This window comes from Zootoca vivipara, chromosome 12 (genome assembly GCF_965207765.1).
Source record: "Zootoca vivipara chromosome 12, rZooViv2.hap1.1, whole genome shotgun sequence".
In the NCBI taxonomy this organism is placed as follows: domain Eukaryota; kingdom Metazoa; phylum Chordata; class Lepidosauria; order Squamata; family Lacertidae; genus Zootoca; species Zootoca vivipara.
This window is the reverse complement of record NC_142595.1, coordinates 32,629,861-32,657,116: the sequence shown is the minus strand read 5'-3', so window position 1 is coordinate 32,657,116 and position 27,256 is coordinate 32,629,861. Positions and strand designations below refer to the sequence as shown.

At 46.8% G+C, this 27,256-nt stretch overlaps 1 protein-coding gene across 5 annotated transcripts; it reads right to left on the bottom strand.

The window, feature by feature from the left end:
* Positions 1-27,256, bottom strand: RNF112 (ring finger protein 112). Of its 5 annotated transcripts, XM_088655965.1 has the most exons (15): positions 27,074-27,256; positions 20,893-21,007; positions 17,332-17,407; positions 15,543-15,858; positions 14,382-14,585; positions 13,506-13,664; positions 12,566-12,670; positions 12,408-12,458; positions 11,394-11,450; positions 8,969-9,055; positions 7,772-7,892; positions 5,800-5,930; positions 3,411-3,464; positions 2,601-2,675; positions 1-1,918 (listed from the first exon to the last, which is right to left on the bottom strand). In XM_088655965.1, exons 3-15 carry the CDS (start codon positions 17,352-17,354, stop codon positions 1,376-1,378), a joined length of 1,926 nt encoding a protein of 641 aa, XP_088512091.1. In that variant the 5' UTR covers positions 17,355-17,407; positions 20,893-21,007; positions 27,074-27,256; the 3' UTR covers positions 1-1,375. The 5 variants fall into 5 exon arrangements, with proteins under 5 accessions (XP_088512091.1, XP_034991539.2, XP_034991547.2 ...); XM_035135648.3 differs by lacking the exon at positions 20,893-21,007 and having other exon boundaries at positions 27,074-27,255; XM_035135656.3 differs by lacking the exon at positions 20,893-21,007 and having other exon boundaries at positions 13,506-13,643; positions 27,074-27,250.

Below are 27,256 nucleotides of genomic sequence, written 5' to 3'. Positions count from 1 at the left end.
TCCAGGTGAAATAAATAAATGTATTTCCTGAAACAAAAGCCAAGAGAGGCTGGGTGGGCAGGGGCAAGTCATAAGCAGCCCCTGAAGCCAAGGCACTTGGATATAATACAGAGGAATATAGAGTATTTCTGACAATGAATTAGCTTGGCCTCCTAAAATGTGTTGCGTCAGAACCTCAAGTTTCTGGGCACTTCCACTATGGAGAACCAGTGGGAAGGTTTCCCTGAGGATAATGAGAGAGGCTTTGTTCCCATGAGCCAGTGCAAATTTCACAGCAGCCTTTGCTGTTCAATAGAATCGGGAACTGCATCCCTCACTCACCTGACATTGCATACCTGAGAGACTGAATCAGCAGGGTGCTGAAACCAATTAAACCCCCATGAACATGGTAACAGCTGAAAGGTTTTGACCTCCTGAAATGAATTGCAGGGAGAGGAGGAGAGGGTGCAGCTGAACTACATGAAGAAGAAAATAACTTCTCTCCATCCCCTGATTTCACACTAGAGCAGGCATCCCCAAATTGCAGCCCTCCAGATGTTTTGGCCTACAACTCCCATCAGGCCCGGCTCTAGGGGTAGTCTCGGTGGCGTGGGGCGCCAGGGTGCCGGGCTGGTAGGAGGGCGCTGCGCCCACCCACCAGGGCAGGGGTGCCGGAGCGATCTCTGCACCAGGGTGCCAGGGCTCCCGGCCGGCTTGAGACGGCCCTGACTCCCATGATCCCTAGCTAACAGGACCAGTAGTTGGGGAAGATGGGGATTGTAGGCCAAAACATCTGGAGGGCCGAAGTTTGGGGATGCCTGCACTAGAGGCTAAAGTGAGGGGTCACTTTTCAACATGTACCTCTTTAAAGAGGTGACAATAATGTTTCTCCCAGGATGCTCTTCTAGGATCACTAGGCTGCTCCCTAGCTTGTGCTGCTGGTGCTACAGGTAGGCCAAGGAAAAAATAGGAAGGGCCCGATTTCCCTGCCCCCTCCGCTCTGTTTATTATCTCAGCATAGGTGTTGGGGGCAATAATAACCTGCAAAAGGGTCCATGATACTCCAGAGACCCCCTGTTCTACCACTAGAGAGAAGGCAATCACCCCAGCATCAGAAGGCCGCATTACTAGGCCTCAAGTCATCACTAGGGTGTCACCTCTCCATGTTGATGAACACTAGGGGCATGCTATTTTCTATCCCTTAACCAGCCACGAGAGGGAGAGGGAGAACAATTCTTAATTGTGGAATACAAGACAGTGCGCAAGATCCACCCCCCCCCAATCCACACCCTTGGAGATATGCCTGAATGAGAAAAGGAGAGGTGTGCAGGCTACAGTGATCTGCCACTTGTTTTCAGCGGAAGCTGTAGATCATAGGACTGCCTCTTTGTCAACCCTAAGGTGAGTTCCGTTGACCAATGAGGCACCTTTCGTCTGAGAGGCTGGTCTCCTCTTCACCTTCAGGGTCGTCTTCAGTCACATTCCTGGCCTCCTGGGTCCTTCTCTCCCCGATGCTGCTCCCTACACCAGCCCCCACCCCACCCCCAATGACCGCGAAGGTGCCTGCGCCAGCCATGGTCCCAATGGCAAACGTAGCGGCAGTGCCAGTGCTCAGCACAATGGCTTCTGCGGCCACCACGGCAGCTGCCACCCCGGCCCCAATGGCTCCACCAGCTAACCCAACAGCACCCATGCCAATTGCCACCCCAGCTTTGAGGGCATGGGACTTGTAGCGGCGGTGGTAGCGCTCTGTAAAAATTTGAGCTTCGTGCTTTAGGTGGTTCTCCAGTGACAAGATGGACTCTGTCCGGCCCGGCTCATCACCCTGCAGAGACTCCTTACACTGACACATTAATTCAGACTGCTTGTCCAGAAGGCGCCGCGTCATGGACTTGGGAGTCACTTGCAGGCCAGCAATCATGGGACGGGAGAGCTCGTCCTGAGTGGAAGAAGGAAAAGTTGTGTCAGGGTTACAGAACTGGGTAGGAGGGAAGGGAAACAGAAAGGAGACGCCAGTTCATTACCCAAGACAATCCCACTTCATAGTAATACAATTGTATTTTTCCTGCCCTTTCTCCAAGAGGACCATATGGCACGCGTGGGGGCCAAATGCACCTCTCCAGGCCTTTCTATCTGGCCCTTGGGGACTCTCCCCAAGCATAGCTAGATCCCTTCTTTGCTAGTCACAGGCCTCACCACTCCTACTTCAAGCCCTTCTTGCGAGTTTGTTGTTGTTGTTTTGTCTCGCTGTAATGTGTCCATGAATTCTGGCAATGCCTGGTGTTTGCCTGGATATCAGATAGATAGAGATGCGTGAGTGTGTGCAGAAACTAGCCTACTAGTAAAGTCACTCCTGGAGTTTCACATCCTATCCAAATTGTCTAAAAATTCAAATGTTTCCAGACATTTCTCTCAAATGGATCCTGCAGACGACACCATCTGTTATCCCTAAAGTGCAACCAGCAGTGGTTCAGTATTATAAATGTGTTCTGCCACCAGCACCCTGCATGGCCCATTTATTTCCTTTTCCCAAATCCAACCCTCAGAAATTCCTCAAAATTTTCTTTGCCAACATTTTTCTTAACCCACAGCCACACCTGTTGATTGGGTTCTGCTCATACCTGGTTTCTGATGAACTTTTCAAACTCCTGCTTCAGGCGTTCCTGGATGTCCAGATTGTGTAAGGTGATAGCCATCTGGGGAGAAAAGAAATGAATGGAAGATGCTCATTTCTCAGTTGAGTCCCCTCAAACCCCATTGCCAGAAGAGGCGAAGGAGCCAAAGGAAGATAAGTGTTCATTCATGTATCAATCCTGCTTGTGCCAGCCATCTTCTTCAGTTTGCATATGACATCGTCCTTGTGGTGACAGGCTGGAATAGAGGAAGCTGCCTTACACCAAGCTAAACCATTGGTTCCTGTGGCTCAGTTGTTGTACACACTGACAGGGAGTGGCTTTCCAGGGTTCCAGGCAGTAATCTCTCCCAGCCTTACCTGGAGCTGTCAGGGATTGAACCCTGAACTTTCTGCATGCGTGATGAACTGAGTTACAGCCCTTCCCCACTGATAACACAGCTGGTTCCTAGCATCAACAGAAGCTGTCATCCCTCCCCCCATCTCTCAATCCCATCTCTAGAAGGTTTTTATTTCATTTATCATACTTACACCCCACCATCTTTCCAGGACTGTGATGGACATCAGTGGTCTGCTATCCAAGCACTAACCAAACCCAGAGCTGCTTAGCTTCAGCAAGGTTATAGTATTATTTGCCAGTGAGATATACCCTGGCTGATGGATGCGGTGTCCAAAAATGCAGCTTCTTCTTAAATAGATCAAACAGGTAAGCCAAATGACAAGCAATATGGGGGCCTGGTCAAGGAAACAGAAGCAGGGCTGATAATGAGCATCAGATGATGAGGGTGAAGTTTGATACCTGAGTGACTGAAGAGAAGCCAAACTTATACTTCTTCATCAGAGAGGAGAAATTCTGAAAAGGAGAGAGAAGAAAAGGAGTGGCATCTGAGGATGGGGTTCACAACTGCCTCCCCACACCAAAAGGCAGTCACATATTGTCAGAAGCCACAGTGTTGCAGTTAAATACATTCACATTCACAGTACATCACATTTGTTTTCCCACACTGGGAGCATGTGCATTCATTTGCTTTTTTACAAACGATGTTTTGACTTTTGGCCTTAATAAGGCAACCTTATTAATTAACAGTTAATTAATACAACTAGGATAATAAAAATTATCAAGATTTCAATGGGATTTAGAAAAAACAAACGTAAGAAGCAGAACTAATGACAGGCACAAGAGAAATGGAGTTCAAGCCAGGGCAACTGACAAATCCCAAAAAGGGGAAGAAAAGAGAAAAACAGAAGACAAATCTTGACTTTGGCAGCATAGCCTAAGTTCCACTGCTGAAGAGTTGCAGCTCAGCCTGTGTGCTAGGATAAACTGCACCCACACTAACATTTGGACATGCTGAAGGGAGTCAACGGCACCACTGAGTTGCAGCGGTGTGCCTGACGGAGAGGCCTCATATCTCAAACTTTCTCCTAGTTAGCAAGAGCAACACTGGCTACGCTAGACCTGAAGTAGGAATGGAAATGAGTTGGTCCCTTTCCAAAAATACATAGGAAGCTGTTTATACTGAGTCAGGCCATTGGGTCCATCTAGCTCAGTACTATGCTGGCCAGCAGTAGTTCTCCAGGCAGGAACCTTTCCTACTTAGAGATCAAACCTAGGACCTTCTGCGTGAAAAGGTGTTGCTCTAACACTGAGCTATGGATGCTCCTAATGAACGCAGGATGCAGCAAAGTCAGAGCCTTGGTCCATAGGGCTCAGTACTGTCTACCACTGACTGGCAGCACCTCTCCAGGGCTTCAGGCAGGAGGTCTCTCCCAGCCTTACCTGGAGATGCCAAGAACTGAATCTGGGACCTCCTGCATTCAAGGCAGATGTTCTACCACTGAGTTACATCCACCCATTGGATAGCAGGCAGGTCTAAATTATTTTTAGACTAGAACCAGTGGGTATCTCTTTTTCCAAGAGCACACCCATCTACACACATACTATACATACTAGCAGCCTTTCTTCACATAGCTAAAACACATAGCTAAAACCGAATCTTACTTCAATCCTGTGTTACTATGGTTACATTTCAAACAAAGACTAGACTTTCACTGGCCAGCTTTTAAGTCAGCTCCTACAGCTGTGCATTTAATAGCCACACTGTGTCCAGCTATTAACATGCAATGATGTTTAGCTCTGGGCTATGAAAAACTTCACCTGCTGAAAAGCAACACGGGGATGAAGAACATGTCTGCCCCCCACCCCGGCCACCAATGCTTATGGACTACAGCTCCCATCATCTCTGACCACTGGCCGCATTGGCTTGGGGCTGATGGATCTTGGAGTCTGACAACAAGAGAGCCAACGGATCAAACTTCTGTTATATGTACAGAAGCATGTTAGGGCAATATTTTTATTGGTCAATCTCTTTTAGCACGTGCCTGTACTTTAGTCCAATTACAGTGGTACCTCGGTTTAAGTACACAATTGGTTCTGGGAAGCTGGTTGCTCCCCAAAAAGTATTTAAACGGAGTGGCAATAGTGCACTTGCGCGAAGTGCCAATAGAGCGCTTCTGTGCATGCATGCACCGTGGAACCTGGAAGTAAACACTTCCGAGTCTGCGGGGGACTCAAACCGAAAGTACTCAAACCGCAGTGGACTTAAACCAGGCATCTCCAAACTGCGGCCCTCCAGATGTTTTGGCCTACAACTCCCATGATCCCTAGCTAACAAGGCCAGTGGTCGGGGAAGATGGGAATTGTAGTCCAAAACATCTGGAGGGCCGAAGTTTGGGGATGCCTGACTTAAACTGAGGTATGACTGTAAGCTCTAATTAACAGGAGAACCTCTGCTTCTTAATGGCGGCATAGGAGCATTTTTGGCAGGCGAAGTGCTTTTGTACTCAGCGTCTCCCTGCCCCCCGCATTCCATGCTGGAGGGAGAGGCAGGTACCGAGACGAACTACCCCCATCCCCCCCATCCCTGGGGGGGGGGGTTGCAAGGATAATTACCCCCAGTCGTCCTTGTTTTTCATTCGCCAGCAATCTCCTACTGTCGTGGGGTCTTCCTCCATTAAGGCAGAGTGGAACCAAAAGCCTTGACTCTTTTATATAAGCCTACCTTAAGCCATCTCTTTGCACATAGCACATCTTCTGTGCCTATCAGGGCAGTGTGGTGGGCAGAAATCCAACAGGTGTAATTATCCATGTTCTGTCCATATTAGAGACTTGATTCTGCATCTCTCACCTTCACCTTGGCTGCAAGTTGTGCCCCTGTAAGGGCTCTTCCCTCCTGGTCACTCTTTACATGCATTGCAGCTGATCTGGCTATGTCGTTCCCATAAACCTTCAGGCAATCCCTAAAATCCTCATCCATGTCTGGAAGGGGAAACAAAAACAAAGCAGGCAATTCAGGCAAAGGGGCTGTAACAAATGACGCTCTCAGAACAGCTGCTCCCCCTGGTGGCCACAAAGGATGATGCTGAAGGTTCAATAAAGGGTAAAGGTGGGACCCCTGACCATTAGGTCCAGTTGCAGACGACTCTGGGGTTGCGGCGCTCATCTCGCTTTACTAGCCGAGGGAGCTGGCATACAACTTCTGGGTCATGTGGCCAGCATGACTAAGATGCTTTTGGTGAACCAGAGCAGCACACGGACACGCTGTTTACCTTCCCGCCGGAGCAGTACATATTTATCTACTTGCACTTTTGATGTGCTAGATTGCTAGATTGGCAGGAGCAGGGACTGAGCAACGGGAGCTCACCCCGTCGTGGGGATTCGAACTGCCGACCTTCTGATCAGCAAGCCCTAGGCTCTGTGGTTTAGACCACAGCGCCACCCGCGTCCCTTGAAGGTTCAGTAGCCCTCCCCAGTTTTACATTTGACCATGCCACTGAATATGAGAAACCAAAAAACACATGAACAGAGCATTTGGAGCAGTAACTTAGAATCACAGAATTGTAGGGAGGGACCCTGAGGGTCATCTAACCCAACGCCCTGCACTGCCATCCCTGGATGAGCTCAAACCACCAACCGTCTGGTTAAAGGTTTGCGTTCAATACCAGGGATGGGGAACATGGGGTCTGCCAGATGTTTTTAAACTCCAGCTCCCATCAGTCTGAGTCAGGGTGGCCAGTGGTCAGGATTGATGACATGCCACATGTCCAGCCACCTTGGTCTGGGGCTAGGCAATGAGAAGCTGTAGCCTCCACCCTCCTGCTGCAGCCCCATTAGACATGGGTGGGAGAAAGTGGGAAGAAATGGTAGATCAAAGCGACAGATAACATTTGTTTGCATCACATTCAGGCTTGACATAAGTGATCCCAAAGCCGGAAAAACTGGAAGGACCAAAGGTAAAGGGACCCCTTTATTAGGTCCAGTCGGGACCAACTCTGGGGTTGCGGTGCTCATCTCGCTTTACTGGCCAAGGGAGCCGGCGTACAGCATGACTAAGCCACTTCTGGCGAACCAGAGCAGCACACAGAAACGCCGTTTACCTTCCTGCCGGAGCAGTACCTATTTATCTACTTGCACTTTGACGTGCTTTTGAACTGCTAGGTTGGCAAGAGCAGGGACTGAGCAACGGGAGTTCACCCCATCACAGGGATTCGAACTGCCGGCTTTCTGATCGGCAAGCCCTAGGCTCAGTGGTTTAACCCACAGCGCCACCCAGACTTTTTAGACCCAAACTTTTTGGACCCAAACTAAAGAACCTAACTTTTTGCAAGTTGTTTTAAACTGTTTTTAACATTTTGTGTTAGTTGTTGCTACCCACCCTGGGACCTTGAGGTGAAGGGTGGGTAAATAATGAAAGAAAAATCACTTTTTTTCCTTACATGATAGAAGTGAGAAAATGCTCTTCTATTGCTTTAGGGTTAAGTAGTACATACTGCTGTCCAGCACCAGCTCTGAAAAAGTCCTGTAATTCTGCACTGCTTTGTATGGGCAGACCAAAGAAACAAAGAGGGCATCAAAGGGAACCAGGAATTCCAGCCACCAGATAGCAGAATAAAACAGTTTTCTCCTCTTTAAAGTCTTTGGCTAGCAAGGAGAAAACACCACTATGGATTAACAAAGGAGTTTATTATGGAACCAAAGCTCCACTTAGTGGATGAATGAGTGAACAGCTCACATGCTGCACAGAGCTAATGCAGATTAGAGGAGCAAGCATTGGATTTGGAGCTACTTGTGGGAATGATGGAAAGAGAAGAGGTTCTTACCTGCAAGGGTGCCCTCAGTTCCCACCACCAGCCTCCTGCCAGGGAAGGGCATCAGGTAGCAGCGGGTGCTGGTGCTCCTGAGGGCCTCCAGGGCCCGTGGGTGCCTTTTTGGATCCAGTCTCTGAGGAGACAGAATGAGAGAGAATTAGATGTAGCCATCCAAAAACGACCACCCAGAGCCAGGCTTGTTGCGAATGGTACTTCTCAAGCACTCTTCCAAAGCAGCTAGTTAGGCTTGGATTTATTTATTCATTATTATTATTTTTATCATTACCCCACACATCCGGTCTGGGCAGCTCCCAAAAGATTAAAAACAGAATAAAACATCAAACATTAAAAACTTCCCTAAGCACGGCTGCCTTCAGATGTCTTCTAAAAGTCAGATAGTTATTTATTTCCATGACATCTGATTGGGGGGGGGGCATTCCACAGGGTGGGTGCCACCACCGAGAAGGCCCTCTGCCTGGTTCCCTGTAACCTCACTTACATCTCTGCATGGTTTTCTAACCCATTCAACAAGCCATAACTTCAATAGTAAAAATAATAGAGCCAATAAAGCAAACGATAAGTAATACAAACAGCAGTTGGAATAAAAATCCAGAATCCTACATAAGCCCAGAAGCTAAAAGCAATTTAGAACATAAAATCAGGAAGGGGGAAAGTACTTGACACAAGAATTTAAATATTCCTATTGCAATTAAAGCAGTGGCCCAGTTACACCCACCAGGCCATTTCAGCCGCCATGCCCACTTACCCTACACCTGTCATCATATTTGATGCCAGGTGTGGGGTAGGTAAAGATGTGGCTGGGCCCAAAGGCATTTTGCAGGCATCTCCTATCAACAGCACCTGAAAAGTACAAAGATGTGCCCTTCAAGGTATGTGGACCAAAATGAGTTATCTGGCATCACTGTGATGACAGATGAGTGACCCTGCCCACCAGTTCAAGCTGCCCATGAAGGCAGATGAGATAAGGACCCACCCCACCAGTTGGATCTCATTCCCTATCCATGAATCAATGGGTTTGGATAAACAAGTTTACCTTCTATTCAACCCTAAAAGGCCATAGATTCTTCGGAAGGCATTCTATAAAATGGGGTGCCACCAACAAAAAGGCCCTCTCCCTGGTAACCACCTTACTCACATGGTTGGAGTGGAGAAAGGCTCACCATCCAATGTTTCCATTGTCACATTTACCTGTATGGTACTTTGGAGGTAATTCTGTCCCTCCTGGAATCCAAAGACAGGTGGGAAGAACCAGTCACGCACCAGGACATCAAGATGCTGCAACAGAGAGACCAAGCATGTGTACTGCTTTTCCTACAGCTACAATATGCTTCTATTCATCTTACACAAATCGTTTCAATGACTGCACTTTGAATACTGGGCACTGAGTCTGAAAAGGGATAATGTAAGGCTGAAAACTGTGCAAAAAGGTGCAACCCAAATGATGCAAACAATACTGTACAGTGGTACCTCTACTTATGAATTTAATGCGTTCCGAACACACATTTGTAAGTTGAAAAAAATTGTAAGTCGAATCCCATAGGAATGCATTGGGAGAAAAAAATTGTAAGTCGAAGCAACCCTATCTAAAAATTCGTAAGTAGAAAAAATCCTATCTAAACCACATCCAAGATGGCGGACAGAGCTCCATTTGTAAGTAGAAAAATTCATAAGTAGAGTTATTTGTAAGTAGAGGTACCACTGTATATCATTTAAATAGGAACCAGTGAAAGCAATGAATGTCCTGTGTGAGTGTCTGGAGGTGGTTGGAAGGTGGATGGTGGTTAACAGATTTGAGGCTGAATCCCAACAAGACAGACGTTTCTGGGGGACAGGGCAGGTGTGGGGTCTCCCTGGACCTGCATTGGGTAACTGCCACTAAAGGACCAGTTTGCATTTCTTAGTGCAGAAAGTATTGATCCGATGTGTAGAGATCTTTCCTATTCTGATTAATACAAGAGAATTCTAGAAGCTACCAGAAGCTTCTCTGTGTGAGAGAAGCAAGCAGAAGGGTCATGATTGTTTTGGTCATACCTTCTGGAAGCTGAGTGCAGCTGGTTTGAACTGGTTCTCTTGTCCCTTCCAATTAAGGTCATGCTGACTATAAATATAGGCCAGAAGGAGCCTGGCTTTTACTTTCTCTTTCTATCTCTCTTCCTTCTGGTGTGGTGTTCTGTATATAGTATACTTAGTGTTAAGGTTTAGTCTTGGTATAAGTTTTTGTAAGTGCTGCAACTGGATTTTTATCGACTGTGTCAATCCTGAATGTACTGGATTTGTAACTGTTTATGTTCATTTACCTTGAGTAGCAGTAAAGCTCTGCTGAATGAAGTACAATTGCCTCTGGTCTATTTTTGAAAACTCTGCATTGTGTTTAAGTTTTTCCTCCACATGTATGACAATGCATAGCCGCTGGTTCTTTTGGACTCACCGCTGTCCATGGAAGCGCAGGTTAACCCAGTCAGATGGGCGGCTAATAATAATATTGTTGTTATTATTATTATTAACAGTTGCATTTGTGGAATTAACAGTTCCTTAGGAAAAAATGTGAATAACAGGGGACATGACAGAGGCATAGAAAACAATGCCTGGTGTCGAGTAACACAGAGAGAGGGACGTACTCTTTTTCCTGTCTCATAATAACATGGGCATCCATGAATGGTGTGAAATTCAGAACAAACAATGGAGAATCTTTCCTCACATGGAGCATGGTTTTAACTATGGAAGATGCAGCGACAATCATCAACCTGGTCAGGATAAAGTTACCAATGGCTACCACTGCTACTGCTCAAGTATCAGAAGCAATACCAATTGCTCAATTGCTGGAGAAAAACAAGTGGGAGAATGCCATTGTGCTCAGGTTCTGTTTGCAAGCCGAATAAAGCTGAACATGGGAAGATTCAGTGCAAAGAAAAGGAGGCACGCCTTCACACAGCACATACTTAAATGATGGGATTCTCCCCAAGCCATACTCCCTACTTTGAGCCCTCCTTGCATTCTGATAACGTCTCTTGCTTGCCTGGATGAAGGACAGAGAGGGGAATGCAAGTGTTTGCAGAAACTTGCCTACAGTACAAAGGTAAAAAGCACTTTCCTTTGTCTTCTCATGTGTGCTTCTGGCCCTACTCACCATTGACATGTGACACCTGGAAAGTGACCCAGAAAGAAGCATGGCCCTTTGGATGAATAAAATTCCCAACCTTGGGATAGGCAGAATAGCCCAGAGCTGATTTACATATGAATTGGGTGGACAAATCAATGTCTGCCCAATTATATATCGTTTTTGCCTTTTTCATTCCACACAGAGTTGTTATTTTGGGTTTGTGACACTCTCCTTATGATTGAAAAGAAAATGCAAAGGGGTGTTTTAAAAAGCAGCAACAAAAGCAGTGGGAAGAGTAAATTATTGGCCGCTTGCAAATGAGAGAGAAAGAGATGTGGGTGCCAGGCAGAGGAACACGAGGCTGGGAGAGGTGGCTGAGGCGATGGGAGCCCAGGAACAAAGGAGCTCATTGACAGATCGGCGAGGCGGAGAACATGAACATCATGGCAATCGTAGGAGAAGGAAAAGAGAATGGAACAAAGAGAAGGAAGTGGAACAGCTGGTGCGAATTACCTGAAAGGCCTTTAATCTGCAGGAGCGTCCTACGGTCTCAGCTACATACATGAACATCTGTGGGCAGAGGAAGTGGGAGATCCACCCAGGATATGAAGAAATTTTCTTTAGCCCATTCCCCTCTCAAGTGGCCATGGGTTTCAGAAGCAAGGAGCCAAAACCCCACTGGATAAATTTATGGCTATGGTATTTATTACACAGCATTATGGTATTAGTTATGTACATCACCATTTACAGTGGTACCTTGACTTATGAAGGCGATCCGTTCCACGGCGCTCTTCGGAAGTCGAAACCTTTGGAAGTCAAAGCATCCATTTTGCGCATGCACAAAGTGCGATTTTGCGCTTTGCGCATGCGCAGTGAAAATACTTCCGGGTTAGCAGACTTCAGAAGTCGAAACCTTCAGAAGTCGAGGCACTCATAAGTTGAGGTACCACTGTATATCCTTACCTCTTCCCACCCCCACAACATAGTTGGAGTCATCTCATTTTATGATCATGATATCCCTTGGAAATAGGCAAAGCTGAGGAAGTCTTGACTGGTTCATGATTAGTTGCATGGGCGAACAAGATTCAAACTCAGTCCACCACAGCCTTGGTCCAAAAACTCAATCCACAACATCTGGAGGGCTACAGGTAATGGAAAGGTGCCCTAAGGGCTTTATTGCCTTTCACTGCGGTGTGCAGCATGGTTTCCTTGAGCCATCTCTTGGCATCTGCTTTTCCAGCATTTTCTGGCAATGCACGGATTCTCTGCTTGCAGTGAGAGTCAGTTTTGGCTGCATGGATTGTTCTGCTGGGCAGGAACCTGCCTTTTGTCTAACAGGGACTGTTAGACAAAAAGAAACTTTGTCCCTTCCAGTTCTATATATCCAGCCTTCCGCTTCCCTGAAACTTGGGGAAACTCAGGAATTCTGGATTTTGCCCACCCACCTTTCTAGCCCACATGGAGCTTTATTCCAGTCACTATTTTCCTCATCCTAATCCCCCTTTCCCCTTTTACAATCCCACTCACATCCAGGTATTCCAAATCTGGGTCCTTCATCATGGTGGCCAAATTGAGTATCTAGGAAGAAACAACAGGGGTGTCAGAAGATGCGCTGAACTTACTTTTGCAGCAGGAAGGAAGAAGAGAATGCACACCTGGAAAGGAGGGATCTGGTAGGGACCCACCTGATAGGAGCTGAGCAGCATGGAGAAAGCTGAAAGCTTGACACCATCCTCAACCTTTCTTTCCACATCCATCGACCCCTCTGTGTCCACCAAGAACATGGCAATCTAAAGGGACAGTAAGATATTAATGGACTCATAGGAGAAATTTCCTGAGAGAAAAGGAATTAGTTTGGCCAACAGGCTCCAAAGTACCAACTTATAGCTTATAGGTGGCATTTGTCTGTTGTGGATGCTAAGCCATATTGGCTCCCTGTCCACTGCTAAGCCCAAGTGAAGGGGGTGGTATGTGCCTTGAACATCTTAAATGTCTTGGGATCCAAATTCCCCATGAAGTTCTTCTTCTTGTACCAGCCTGCCAATGTCATGAGATCTTCCAAGGAGGCCCTGCTCTAAATACCCACCACAGAACTTAGAGGATGTGCAGTGTAGTGTAATGGTTAGAATATCAAACTAGAATCTGGAAGGCCAGAGTTCACTCAGCCACAAAGCTCACCAGATAACCATAAAAAGTCACTGTCTCTCAGCCTAACAGACTACACAGGGTGGTTGTAATTCTGCAAGGAGAGAGCCTTTTCTGTGGTGACACTCCAACTTCAACCCCCGAGGCTGCAGTTCCAGTACTAACATTATAAGCTTTACAGTGCAAGGAGAAGGTCTTCCCATTTGCTTGGGCATTTTAGTACTTTGGACTGCAACTCCAATCCTGTCTGAGGCTTATGGGAACTGTAGTCCACAACATCTAAAGAACACCAGGTTGGGGAAGGCTGAGTTAGGATGCGAGGAGTGTGGGGCAGAGATTATGTGGAATGGAAGTATTTCATGTGGACATCTCCAGGGGGCTGGGATGACCAGAAGGTCCCATTTCCATTGAGGGAGAGAAGCTTTCTTCCTCTTGTTCTTTCCCTAGTTACCTTCACAGCCTGTGCTGTGATCTTCTTACCTTTCCATGTTCACTCTGGACCCAAAATGGCCGACTCCATATCCACACACCCTTGGTGGTGGTGTTAGGTCCTGGTCGCCATTCAAAACCCGTCAGCGCTTCATCTTGTTGACCCATCCATGATTCGTCCTCAGCTTCCTGCCAACAAGGATGGTGATGCTGGTAAAACCCACAGAATGTTCATGAAGACAGGGGATGGAAAGGCAAGCTATGTGGTATTGAGCTAGATAGGACAATACCAGTGTCTGATCCAGAGCTCATAGGGGTGGAAGAGAGCAAGAGTGTATCTGGCTGCCCTCCCCAACCACCTGGAGCATCTACCCTGCATACAATGTATATCTCTGAATACCAATTGTTGGGAACTGCAAGCGGGGAGAGGACTGTTGTACTCAGGTTCTGTTCGAAGGCTTCCCATAAGTATCTAGGTGGCCACTGTGAAAACAGGATGCTGGACTACATGAAACTTTGCCCTGATCCAGCAGGGCTCATCTCTGATACCCTTAGATGTCCACACAGCTGCTTAACTTCTGCTTTGACCCCAAATGTGTCCCAGGGTATAATTTGATGGTGCATGTGCTAAAGCTAAGCAGGACTGGGTCTGGATGGCTGACCACATGCACACTGCCCTCATTTAAAATGTCAGGATATAAACAAAATAAAATAAATAACATTTCAACTCTGACTTGCACTTGCCAAAAATCCATTGCACAGAAGCCCGTTTTGTACAGCTGATTACCTAGATGAGATGGGGCAACATGATCTGTGAAGGACATTCATCCACGCCAGACCCTTTTCAAATGGAAATTCTGCAAGCATCACCTACTGGCCCACCCTAATAAAATACACAAAGAAAAGTTCCCATGCATTTGTGCTCACCAGGTTCTGAAGCCGCCGTAGGAGAAAGTTCAGCAGGAAGGATTTTCCTCGCCGTTGCTCCCCAAGAATGGAGACCAGGCAGACAGGGGCGTCCTTCACCTGCCTCTGCTCCAAGCAATGGCTCAAGGCTTCCTCATCCAGGCAGAGTTCTCCATCATCATCCAAACCCACCAGCTGCACTGGCCCTCCTGGCTCCAGTATCTCCTGAAAGAGATGGATAGGTCACCTGGCTCTGAAAATGCTCCACAGTCTGGCAACCCCATGGATCTTAGAGACGTCAACACAGAAGAAAGCACAGCAGATCAATTTATACTTGTGATCAGTTTTACATCAGGTTGGCAACTGAGCGTCTGCGCACCAAAATCTTGCGGGTGGATGACGACTGTTGGCCACCCACTATACAGCTCTTCCTTTTTTGTATTCTTCTCGTGTTCTGTTATTTGATTGCTGTACGAGTTGAAGCTGGTCTGTGACTGTTTTAATAAATTTGATTTGATTTGATCTTCCTTTCTTGACCAATAAATCTCACCACAGCAGGCTAGAATTTTAAGGTGTTTTAGGGCATATTGCTATTTGGAAGAGAGCAGGATGGATGGGCAATAAATGTAGGCGGGTAGGCGAACTAAGGCCTGGGGGCCAGATCCGGCCCAAACAGCTTCTAAATCCGGCCCATGGATGCTCCAGGAATCAGCGTGTTTTTACATGAGTAGAATGTGTCCTTTTATTTAAAATGCATCTCTGGGTTATTTGTGGGGCAAAGGAATTCATTCATTTCTTTCCAAAATATAGTCTGGCCCCCCACAAGGTCTGAGGGACAGTGGACCGGCCCCATACTGAAAAGGTTTGCTGACCCCTGGCTAGCACATTTAAAACAACATCTAAGCTACCAGCCATTAGCATATGTCTCATCGCTCAGTGATAGAGCATGTGTTTTACATGCAGGTTCAGGTAAAGGTGGGAGAGAATTGCCTCATAGCATTCATTTTCTATTGGGAAAACTCATTGTCAGAGGAGGAGCTAGGAAAATGCAAAATATGATTCCCCAGCCAGCACTTGCATTGGTGCTGTGATTCCTTCATGTTGCATCAAGCTTCCTAGTGGAAACTGTCTAGAATGGTTACTTATATAAACCACTTTAAGCCTCCCCAGATTGGGTCTCACCAGTTCCTCCTCAACCACCTCCTCAACCACCTCCTTTACAGGCAATTGTCCAATTTTTTCCACCAGGCTCCGCAGCCGAGTGTCTGGGATCATCCTCTCCCGGCTGCAGGGATGGCGGCATTCGGGGCAGCGGTACCCATGGCGCGAGAATCCACTCCAGTGGGCAGAGAGGCAGACCCTGCAGAAATTGTGCCCACAGTCAATGGATACGGGGTCTTCAAAGGGATCGAGGCAGATGGAGCACGTTATGTCCTCTTTCAGGTCCTGGATCATGCCTCCTGCAGACGTCTTTGTGGGGCTTGCCAGTGAGCTCAGCCTGGAAAAAAGCAGAGAAAATATAGAGCTGAACAGTGAAACTCTGGTTTCTGGCAGCACCTCATTCTGCTGTGTTCGCAAATCAGGTCTTGGTTAAAACCCAACTATAATCATGCTTATGCAGAAGTACATTTCACTCAGTTAATCGCCTGGGATGTGACCTTCCCGTGCTGAATGCACTTTCTTGGAAGAGCAAAGGTGAAGAAGCCATTTGAAATGCTCTCCCAATGAATATCGGGCTTGTACTTACGATCCTGAAGGACTCTGAATGCTGTTTTTGCCAGCTGCTGTGGAAAAGAGAGATGGGGTACACGAGCAACTCCACCTGCTCATTTCCACCTAGCAATCCTGCTGACCTTGAGGCCCATGAGTTTCCTCAGGACTGGGAAGGGGGAAGAAACACCAGCTGTGGCTGACTGCCTGGTTTTCAGCCTAGAGATACCTTCTCTCTCAAGACATTGGAGGATCCTGAATTCTGTTTGTGGAGGCTGATATGGGGAAGAGTGATGGGGTAGGTGAGTAAATCTGCCAGCAGTTCTCTATCTAGTAAAAGGTAAAGGTAAAGGGACCCCTGACCATTAGGTCCAGTCGCAGAGGACTCTGGGGTTGCGGCGCTCATCTCACTCTATAGGCCGAGGGAGCCGGTGTTTGTCCGCAAACAGCTTCCGGGTCATGTGGCCACCATGACTAAGCCGCATCTGGCAAACCAGAGCAGCGCACGGAAACACCGTTTACCTTCCCGCTGTAGCGATACCTATTTATCTACTTGCACTTTGACGTGCTTTCGAACTGCTAGGTGGGCAGGAGCTGGGACCGAGCAACGGGAGCTCACCCTGTCGCGGGGATTGGAACCACCAACCTTCTGACCAGCAAGCCCTAGTGGTTTAGACCACAGCGCCACCTGCCACTATAGTAGCCCTATAGATTTTGAAGCCTATGAGTTTCATTGTGACAGAGAGTGAAAGAGAAACCCCAGTTAAGGCTTATAGCTCAGACAAGGAGCTATAAAGCTAGACCTGTTCTTAGATTGCCTCTGGGCAGGACAGGCAGTTTGAGGAGGATGACTCATAGCAGAAGCTTCCTGGAGTTAACTCCTTATGCACACACCAAGGTGGACATCAGGTATAAAAATGAACTGCAGGAGACTTGAGTCCTACAGTGATACATGGGGATGTTCCCTTTGGCCGCTCTACAGCTGGGGGGGGGGAGGCAGTGGGCCATCTTGTCAACCCCCCCCCCCCGAGTGGCACCCAGGATAGATCGCCCCCCTTCATACTCCCCTGTCCCCAATCCCAGTCTGACACTCTAATTCCTATCCTACAGTGGCAGTAATAATCATGAAGGAAAAAAAAGTTTGAATCGAATCTAGATACTGTGCTGACATCATTTCCTAAGACACGCATTTCTTTTTCTTTCCTGGTGGGGTGGGTGGATGGGTGGGAGAGGAGAATAGCTAAACAAAGAGCCAACTCACGGTTTAGTATTTGTGTTTCCCATCCTGCGGGATAGGATGATGCTGGCAGCCTCCCACAGTATAATCCTCCCTGCTCCTAGAACAAAAAGATTATGTTACTGTGAGCCAGGGCCTCCTTTCCTCAGTATCCTCTGGTGTAATGTAAGGAAAGAGAAACAAACGAGCAGCAGCCAGGGGCGTAGCCAGGATCAAAACTGGGGGGGGGAGCCATGGTCGTTCAGGGGCGGGGCCAAGACATGGGAGGGGAGGGACCACGAAGTGGGAATGTGGGCGGGGCTACAGGGCCAGCGGGCCGGCGACATCGTGGCAGCGGTGGCGGCGGCCACCTTGTGCTTCTGGGGCTGGCAGCGTCGGCGGCTACCCTGCTTGGCTGGAGAGGACGAGAGGGTCGAGCAGGCGAGAGGGGGTGGCAGGGCAGCCGAGGGCGAGGCAAGGCACGGCCACAGACACGATGGCTCTGAGGTGTTGCTGCATATCAGCATAATATTTCAACCATGTCGTGGGTGCAAGCCCCACCTTAGGAAAAAATTCCTGCATTGCAGGGGGTTGGACTAGATGACCCTTGTGGTCCCTCCCGACTACAATTCTATGATTCTACTGATATATTACCATAGCATATGCATCATTCTGCTTTCTTGAATTCTCCTATTCCTAGGCATAGCAGCCAACTCCTAGGAGGCTAGGTGCCTCCCCCCCCCCCAATTACTGGTAAATGCCGTATTTGAAAGAGTCACACCCCCCCATGTTGATGGGCTTTCTATGTGGGGCTTATCTGCCCCCCTCCCCCAGTATTTTTTAAGGATGGAAGAGGGAGGGAAGGAAGGAAGAAATAGAGAGAGGGATAACCCATATTTGTGGGTGCCTCTGGGTGACGCTGTGATGCTGGAACTCTGCAGCAAGAGGAAGATACCGGTACGCCTGTACAGGAGCCTTGTAAGCAGCTTTCTCTCTGCTTGATTTACAGCAGGCACGTCCAACAGGTAGATTGTGATCTACCAGTAGATCACTGGATGCCTGTGCTAGATCACTGCTAGATCACTGGCACCCCTAAAAAAAGCTCACCCAAAATTTTCCTCCTCCCTAAAAAAAGCTGAACTATGACCTGAAGCCCTAAACAAAAATGGGTCTCCCACCCTCCTAAAAGAAGCTCAACAAGTTTGACCTACACCCCCCAAAACAGGGCTTCCCTTCCTTAAAAAAACTCAACAGCTTTGACCTGAACCCCCCCAAAAGGGATCACACCCAGTTTTTAACTATGTGAGTAGATCAGAGTCTCTTGGGAGGTGGCCACCCCTGATTTACAGTATACAGATGCAGGAGGGGCAGACTGGAACACCACTGCTTTTTATAAACATCACTGTGTCTATCAAAGCTACAGCCCCCCCTTTCTTATTCACTTCCTTTTAGCCTTGCAGAGCCACCTCAGTCAAATTAAATCCTCCGCACCCTCATTTAATTGCCAATAGAACTCTTAATGTGATCCCTGAATGCTCATTAACAACTCCCACTGAAGAACAATAGGGTGAAGTGGTGAGCCATCACATCTTGCCTGGGGATATCTGCTCCATTGTCTTAACTGCTTAACTACCAGTAGCCACTTTGCTTTATTTATTTGATGTGTTTTTATTACAGCTGTGTCCCCCCCCCAGCAAGCAGAGACTGAGCTGCTCTTGCTAAAGCAAAGCCCTTTCCACTTCAGTTTTTGGAGGAGAAAAGTGCTGGTTATGGTCTGTAAAATACATTAATTTTTTGCTTCTAGAGGGGGGCAGCTGCCCCCTCCTGCCCCCCTGCCTACGCCCATGGCAGCAGCAGGAGGAGGTGGTAAGGGTGCGTAGGAGATCAATAAAACACATGGAGATTCCCCTCTTCCACCTTATTTGGGATGGAATAAATATTTATTTCATTATTCATTTATTACATTTCTATTCCACTTTTCCTCTAAGGAACTGCAAAGTGATGTACTTCCCCTCCCAGTGCTTTTGTTTTTTTAAGAAAAAAAGGTGCAGATACTCACCACGAAGTTGTTACAGTAAATGTCACGCTTTTAACATTTGGGCGGGGGGGGGGTTGTCTCCCACATGTAAAAGAAAGGGAATAAGAGACTTTTGGAAACCCAAAGGTTTGCTGATGTAGAAGAAATAGGGGGGAAACTTAAAGGGAAGGATGAACCCCCACAAACAGCCCAATGTTGAGTAGCCATGGCATGCAGACTAACTATTTAGAGCAGTGATAGCAAACCTATGACACGCGTGTAAGATGTGACACGCAGAACCCTCACTGCTGGCACGCTCGAGGATGGGCTGTTGTTGTTTTTGTCCCCCGCCCCCATTTGTTCTCCCGCTCCTCCTCAGATCCTTTTGTTGTTGTTCCTGGTAGCCAAAGATTGTGTTCAGCGATTGGTCTGTTTTTCAATTTGCTGAGTCAGTGGATGTTTCTGATTGGGTGCAACAGGTTCATTTTTTAACCCTTTCTGTGCTGTTTTATTTGGCGCTTTTTAACTCTTTCTGTGCCGGGTTTTTTGTAGGTTTTTTTTTTTTTGCGCTTTGGCAGACTATGTCAGTGCTGAATGTTAGTTCCAGCGAAGGTATTACCCTGTTTCTCATATTTTAAGACATACCCATAAAATAAGCCATAGCAGGATTTTTAAGCATTCAAGGAATATAAGACATACCCCGAAAATAAGACATAGTGATAGGTACAGCAGCAATGCCGGCCGCGGCAGGAGGAGAAGGAAAAAAATAAGACATCCCTTGAAAATAAGCCATAGTGTGTTTTTTTGAGGAAAAAATAAATATAAGACATGTCTTATAATATGAGAAACACGGTATTTGTCATTTATTTTCTGTTCTCTTCCCCCCCCCCAAAAAAAGTGCAGCAGCTTTGGGGCACCCCCCAAAAAAGCAAAGCAACTTTTGCGCCCCCCCCCCAAAAGCTCCAAAACTGTGGTCAGCAGCTCCCCCAAAAAAGCTCAACAAATCTGGGCACTTTGTGATAAATAAGGGGTTTTTTTTGTTTAGTTTGGTTAAATAATTAGTTTTGGGTTTATTAAATACAGTTATATATTACAATTATACATTTTTGTTATTTAAACTATAAATATTGCGAAATTATGTTTTTTTTTCCTCGAAGTGACACACCACCCGAGTTATGCTCGGTTTTTGGGTGAATTTTGACACACCAAGCTCAAAAGGTTGCCCATCACTGATTTAGAGGAAGAGAAAATGGACTGGAGTCACTAGAATTCTGAATTCTGAACGAAAGCACTACATGTTGCAATATTTTGCTGCAGGTCCCACATATTTTTTTCCCATTTACTTTCCATGTCTGACCCGCCATCATTTTCATCAACTTACACCTGTAAGTCATCATGTGGCGAATATGAAAGTGTGAGCCATCAGCCAAAAACGATGGACTTACTTCAGGATCCAATGGAGTCACTTCTGTGTTTGGGGATACAGGAGGCATTTCTATGGGTGCAACTTAAAGAATGGGGCCAGGGAGAGCGGAGTACAAATTGCAACTCAGCTGTGAAGTGCCAATCACATCCACGGCACAACCTACCTTACAAAGATGCTGTGAGGGTAAAATGGGCAGGAGGGAGAACTACAGCTGTTGCCTTGAACTCCTCGAAGGAAGAATTTTCTTTTTTCTTTTTAAATGTCATGAAAGAAAGAAACTGAATAAAATGAAACCGAGGATGGCGGAGGCTCCAGCTGATGATAATGTTTGTGTGTATGCTGCTCTCACAGATTAAATTATCTACCAGTGGGCCAAAAACGTTTCAGGAAGTTCCTCTGCTGTACAGAAATTATAAGGGCGTTGCTCACAACAGGCTGGCGGTTAGAGATATCAACTCCCCAAACTGTCAACTTTAATCTTTTCAGTGGTAATGAAGCTCCAACGGAGGCACCTTTCCTGTGGTTATCAGGCTAGTCCAGATAAGCATGCATACACTGAGAAGCAGAAGTGAGAAAAATCTACTCAGAAGCTATTCTATGATTGTTTTTTATACTGTCATTTTATGTTGTAAACTGACCTGAGATCTACAGAAAAAAATACATACAGTGGTACCTTGGTTCTCGAACTTAATCCATTCCGGAAGTCCAAAACCATCCGAAAACCAAGGTGCGGCTTCCGATTGGCTGCAGGAGCTTCCTGCACTCAATCGGAGGCCGCATCGGACATTCAGCTTCTGAAAAACATTCGCTAACTGGAACACTTCTGGGTTTGTGGCATTTGGGAGCCAAAATGTACGAGTACCAAGGCATTTGAGAACCAAGGTATGACTGTACTATTGTAACAACAACAACAACAACAACAACAACAACAACAACAACAACAACAGCAGCAACAGCAACAACACAGTTTTAAAGGCCATAGATTGTTTAATTATCCAAAGGCCTAGGAGAAGAGGAAAGCTTTTGCCTGGAACCTAAAGATATAAAACAAATGAGCCAGGTGAGCCGCCCTGGGGAGAGCAATCCACAAGCAGGGAGGCACCACAGAAAAGGCACATTCTCATGTTGCCACCCTCCAGCCCACTTTTGAAGGAGGCACACTTACCCAGCTTTGGGAAGGCAGTGCAAGGGCTGGGGAGGCGCACTCAAATGCTGAGGGTCTTAAGCAGGCATAAGCAACCTTGGCTCTACAGATGTTTTGGAACTACAACTCCCATGATCCCTAGCTAACAGGGCCAGTGGTCAGGGATCATGGGAGTTGTAGTTCCAAAACATCTGGAGAGCCAAGGTTGCCTATGCCTGATCTTGAGGGTTGCATGTGGCCCTCGTGCCTTGTATTTGACCAATCCTGCCTGTTTGGCCAAATAGTGGCACAGAGATAAGCACTTAACAATAGCAAATATTTTGTTTTGCACTACAGCTCCCATTAGCACCAGCATTGGGGTGGATTGTCTGGAGGGCAGCAGGATGGCAGAGGCCCACCTAGATATAGGGAAAGACCTGAAAATGCCCTTGAACTAATGGAGCAGTCATGCAAGCCTCTGCATTAAAAAGAAATGAGGGGAAACTGTGTCATAGGCAAGGAAACAGATGGCAAAGATAAACTAGGCACTTCTTTGTTTTGTTCTCTTGGTTTAAATGCTGCCTGGTGCAAAATTGGGCTTGCATGAATGTCTGAGAGAACCAGGTATGAGTGGGCAAGAGATGGGGGCAGAGGAAATCTTCCCTGGTGGTGGTGGTGCTTTAAATTCACAATATTTCTTCTGCTCAGTTTGCCAACTTCTGAAATCCTGGACATATCTCCAAAGGATGCAGAAAACTCTTTGCCCCTGAAAGTAAAGATCTGCATGTGCTCAGAGGCACTAATGCATCAGGTTATGTGACCTTTTCTTCCAGTGGAGAGAACAGTTTCCCTGTACAAAAACCTGCACATGGAGGACTGTCCTAGAATTGTAGAGTTGGAAGGGACCCTGAGGCTCATCTAGTCTAACCCACAGCTGCCAAGTTTTCACTTTTCTCGCGAGGAAGCCTATTCAGCATAAGGGAAAATCCCTGTAAAAAAGGGATAACTTAGCAGCTATGCTAACCCCCTGCAATGCAGGAACATGCAGCTGTCAAACCAGCAACCTTGGTATTATCAGCACCACACACTAATCAACTGAGCCAGGAAGCCATTTCAAATGTGAGAGCTCCACACATGCATGGGAGCCCCTGCAATCAGTTTCACCATCAAATGAGAGGGAATGAGTGGCAATTCCAACCCCGTGCAAAAATGACCAAAGGCACATTTATCGAATGTTAGAAAATTAACTGCGCATACATTAACTCAGTGATCTTGCCCTTTAATTTCCTTAAAATTAATGTGCTTTCCTTCATAAGGTGGAAGAACATTGGCAGGTTTCCTAATTGCTCTCTCTCTCATGTGGATATTGACTAACCGTTCATCATAGAGGCCTTCAAGACTTGTGCAACCTTCTCCTTGAGGTGCCCGTTCCTTCAGATGTCTGATTTGGCCACAGTGGCATACGCCTTAGTTACATCCTGTTTGTATTACTGTAACCCACTCTGGGTGGGGCTGCCTTTCAAAAATGCTCAGAAACCTCAACTGCCTCAAAGAGTTGCAGCCAGTTTATTGACAGGGGCTCCTTATAGGGAGCATATGACTCCCTTGCTAAGGCGGTCTGCTTCTAAGCACAATTCAAAGTGCTGGTTATGACCTATAAAGCCCTACACGGCTTAGATCCAAGCTATCCAAAAGACCATATTCACTTATATGAACCTGCCCGGGTTCTGAGATTTTCGAGGAAGGTCCTTTTCTTAGTCCTGCCACCCTCTCTGGAACACTTGATGGGGATGTGGGAAAAGGTCTTCTTGGTGGCTTCTCCCAGACTCTGGATCTCCCTCCCTGGACAAGCTAGGCTGGCTCCCTCCTTGTTGACCTGCTCCTGACATGTGAATACCTTTTTGTTCCCACAGGCTTTGGGGAATTGGCAGCTTTTAATGAAAGGGCTGGTGCTGTGGTTTTTTATTGTATTCATTTGAATGTTTTAAATAGATTTTATATATGTACATACTATTAATTCTATTATTGTTTTGTATGGCTTCTCCTGAGTTTAAAGTGATTCTAGTTTTTATCTGTAAGCCACATAGGTGCCAGCTCCCTGGGGCTCTGGGTGCCCGAGCACCCACAAAATCCCCCATTAAAGGGCCGGGCACCCACAAATTTCAGTGCCAGGGCCATGCACACTACATGGCACCCATGGCTCCAGGCACCCATGGCCACAGGGCCAAGTTGGCACTGCTGGTAAGCCGCCTTGAGTCCTGTAAGGTGAAAAGGCAGGATATAAATAAATAGATCATTATTATAATGATAATTTGTCCTTTCAGGCCAGTCATCATATGATTTTACCCATTCACTGCACATATGCAGAGGTTCTTTCCCTCTTTCTGCTTAGAGGTGCAAAATCTACACAGAAGGTCCTCAGTACTCTCCATACTCCCAAAAGCTCCAAACAATTGCCCTGTTATATTGTAGGAGAACCAGGGGTCGAGGATGAAAGAGAGTGACATGCCTAAAGCCAACTAGTGAGTTTGTGACTGAGGGATTTTGGCTCCCTGCAATACAGCTCGGGATCTTACAATCTGATCCAACACATGAATTGTACCATCATGTTATCCTCAGGTGACTGGGTTTGAAATTACAGTCAGACACCACTACAGTGGCTCTGGTCATTAACCCGCAGTAGCAACAATAAAGGGTGTTAGCAGCCTTTAAGTTATTGGGCATTGTTGCTGAATTAATCTCTCTGTTGGCATGGGAGGTATAGATAGCAGACTTTATCTGGGAAAGGAGGGAGGGAGGGATGGACCTCTACTCAGGGAGAAGGATGTTGCCTTCATGGAGGGGAGGAAGGGAGGGTCCAACTTCTACTTGGGGGTGGGGATGTTCTCTTTAGTGACGAAAAGAGAAAAACTGAGCAAGTGCAGGATTTTCACCACTTAAGGATATAAACACACAAGGAAGTTTCATTATACCAAGTTACAGGTAGGTAGCCATGTTGGTCTGCTGTAGTCGAAACAAAATAAAAAAAATCCTTCCAGTAGCACCTTAGAGACCAATTAAGTTTGTCATTGGTATGAGCTTTCATTATACCAATCATTATACCAAGGAATCATTATACCAAGCATCTAGCTCCTATTGATATCAACCAGCATCAGCTCTCCAAGGTCTCAGGCAGGGAATTTTTTTCAGCCCTGCTGGAGACTGAACTAGCCAAGCATCTTTAGCATACGTAACAATGCGCTAGCACAAAGCTATATGTGTCTGAGGAGCTCTAATTTTGGAGTTAGGATCTGCACCTACTTCCTCCCAGTCTTCAGCTTAATTTGAACCAAGGACACCTAAAGTGTTGAGCCCATAACTGTTACCTTCACTGCTAGCACCTAACCTCACAGCATCCAAACCAAGAACATCAGGCTGGATCCAGAGGTTAAGTTAGCTACACTTTTGTGCCAATGGAATATAAAGTCAAGCCATGGCCATTGATTTCAACAGGACTACAGAGTAGCTTTAACTTTCTTTGTATCCAACCCACAGAGTCTGAGCATACACAAAGTGGCTCAATGAGTCAGTGTGCCTGGCTCTTAACCAGAAGGTTGGCGGTTCAAGCCCACCCAGGGATAGATGTGAACAGGATTCCTGCATTGCAGGGGGTTGGACTAGATAATCCTTGAGGTACCTCTTCCAACCCTACAGACACTGCTATGATCACTGACACACAGAAGACATGCATAGGACACCATATACTGGCCTTCATATGCAAAAAGGCTGACAGAATACGTTTTGTACCGGACTAGAGCTAGAAATGGATCATTGGATTTCCATACTAACTTTGATACAAATATTACTGAGGCAGTTTACAGTAAAAACATAAAACAACTAGAATTTTTAAGAGAGGAGGGAAGGTTGCCATTTATAATTTCTGCTAGCCCCTTCATTGATAGGAACAAAGTACAGTGGTACCTCGGGTTACAAACGGTTGAGGTTGCAAATGCTTCAGGTTACAAACTCCACTAACCCAGAAATAGTACCTCAGGTTAAGAACTTTGCTTCAGGATGAGAACAGAAATCGTGCTCTGGCAGTGCGGCGGCAGCAGGAGGGCCCATTAGCTAAAGTGGTGCTTCAGGTTTCAGGTGAAGAAAGGACCTCCGGAACGAATTACGTTCTTAACCAGAGGTACCACTGTACAGTATAGGAGCCAACCCCTAGGTGTAGAATATTTGAGGGGGCCAGACCCTCACAAAGTTGGGCATTCCCATTCAAATAGTGTGTGGGTGGGTGTGCACTGTGTCATGTGATCAGTTATGTGGAGCGGGGCTTACCTGGGCCCCCAGAATATTTTATTCAAGTTGGCACCCCTGGTGTAAAGGTATTTCTAATTAGAATGGCTATAAAGGTACATTTGGTGAGAAATTGGCTCTCTTCCTCTTTTTACCCCTTAACTTGGCAACTTTTAGAAGTGATGACACATTTCAGGCTAAAAGAAGCCTGTGAATGTCTACACAAATTGAACCAAGGAGCTGGAGACTCAGGCACCAATGCTATAACCACACTTAACAGGGCAGGGATAGCCAATGTCTGACATGCCCTCCAGATATTTTAAACTAAAACCCCCATCTGCCCCAGCCAGGATAAATTACTGGTCAGGAATTATTGGAATTGTAGGCACCAAGTTGTCTAACCCTGGACTAGGAGGTAAGGCAAAGAGAACAGTGCAGCAGGAAGCTTTCTTAACATTGCAATAACACCGAAATGATCCTTAAACATTCACTTCGATGTTTTTATGCCCAATCCTGTCCCCAAGCCATCCTCTCTCCTGTTTGGTATCAAAATGCACTTGTAAAGCATCCAAGGGGAAGAAATGCATTGACACCACCACCACCACCCCCGCACACTTTGTGCACCTTTCTCTTTAAACAAAACAAAACCTGCAGGGTGCAGCTGTCAAAGGTGGAGCTGAAATCCCACCCGATCACCGGAACGCGAAGTTCCCCAAGCAACGAAGGCAGAAAGACGAGGAGGCTAAATCTATCTTTAAAACACAAGCAAAGAAGGAAGGAGCCCTGAGAGCCCCACGAGGAACGAGGCTCTCTCTCCGTCAGCTGAGCATGACAATGCATGGCACAAGGATTAGCCTCCTGCATGGCAGAGGAGGCAGGAAAGGGGGTGGGGGCAAGAAAAGCCCCTCACACAGGAGATTCTTCTGCGCGTGCACGCTCCTACCTGCTCCCGATCAGGCTCCGCAGACACCTCAACAATGCCTGCGGGCGAAGGCGTAAGAAGTGAAAGTAAAAACATCGTTGTTGCGCGAAGAACGCACAGCTACTTCCCCATTCTGGCGATGCTTCTGAGAAGGCAGGAGCGATTGGCCAATAGAAGGTGACTCCGGACTGTGCCTTTTGTGTG

Excerpts from the sequence above, each read along its gene's own strand:
- RNF112 (XM_088655965.1), bottom strand. The coding sequence starts at position 17,354 with ATGGGAAACACAAATACTAAACC. Across the intron at positions 5,931-7,771 it reads AACTGAGGGCACCCTTGCAG|ACATGGATGAGGATTTTAGG; the intron begins GTAAGAACCTCT and ends TTCCCCTTCCAG. Across the intron at positions 3,465-5,799 it reads AACTTGCAGCCAAGGTGAAG|AATTTCTCCTCTCTGATGAA; the intron begins GTGAGAGATGCA and ends TCTCCTTTTCAG.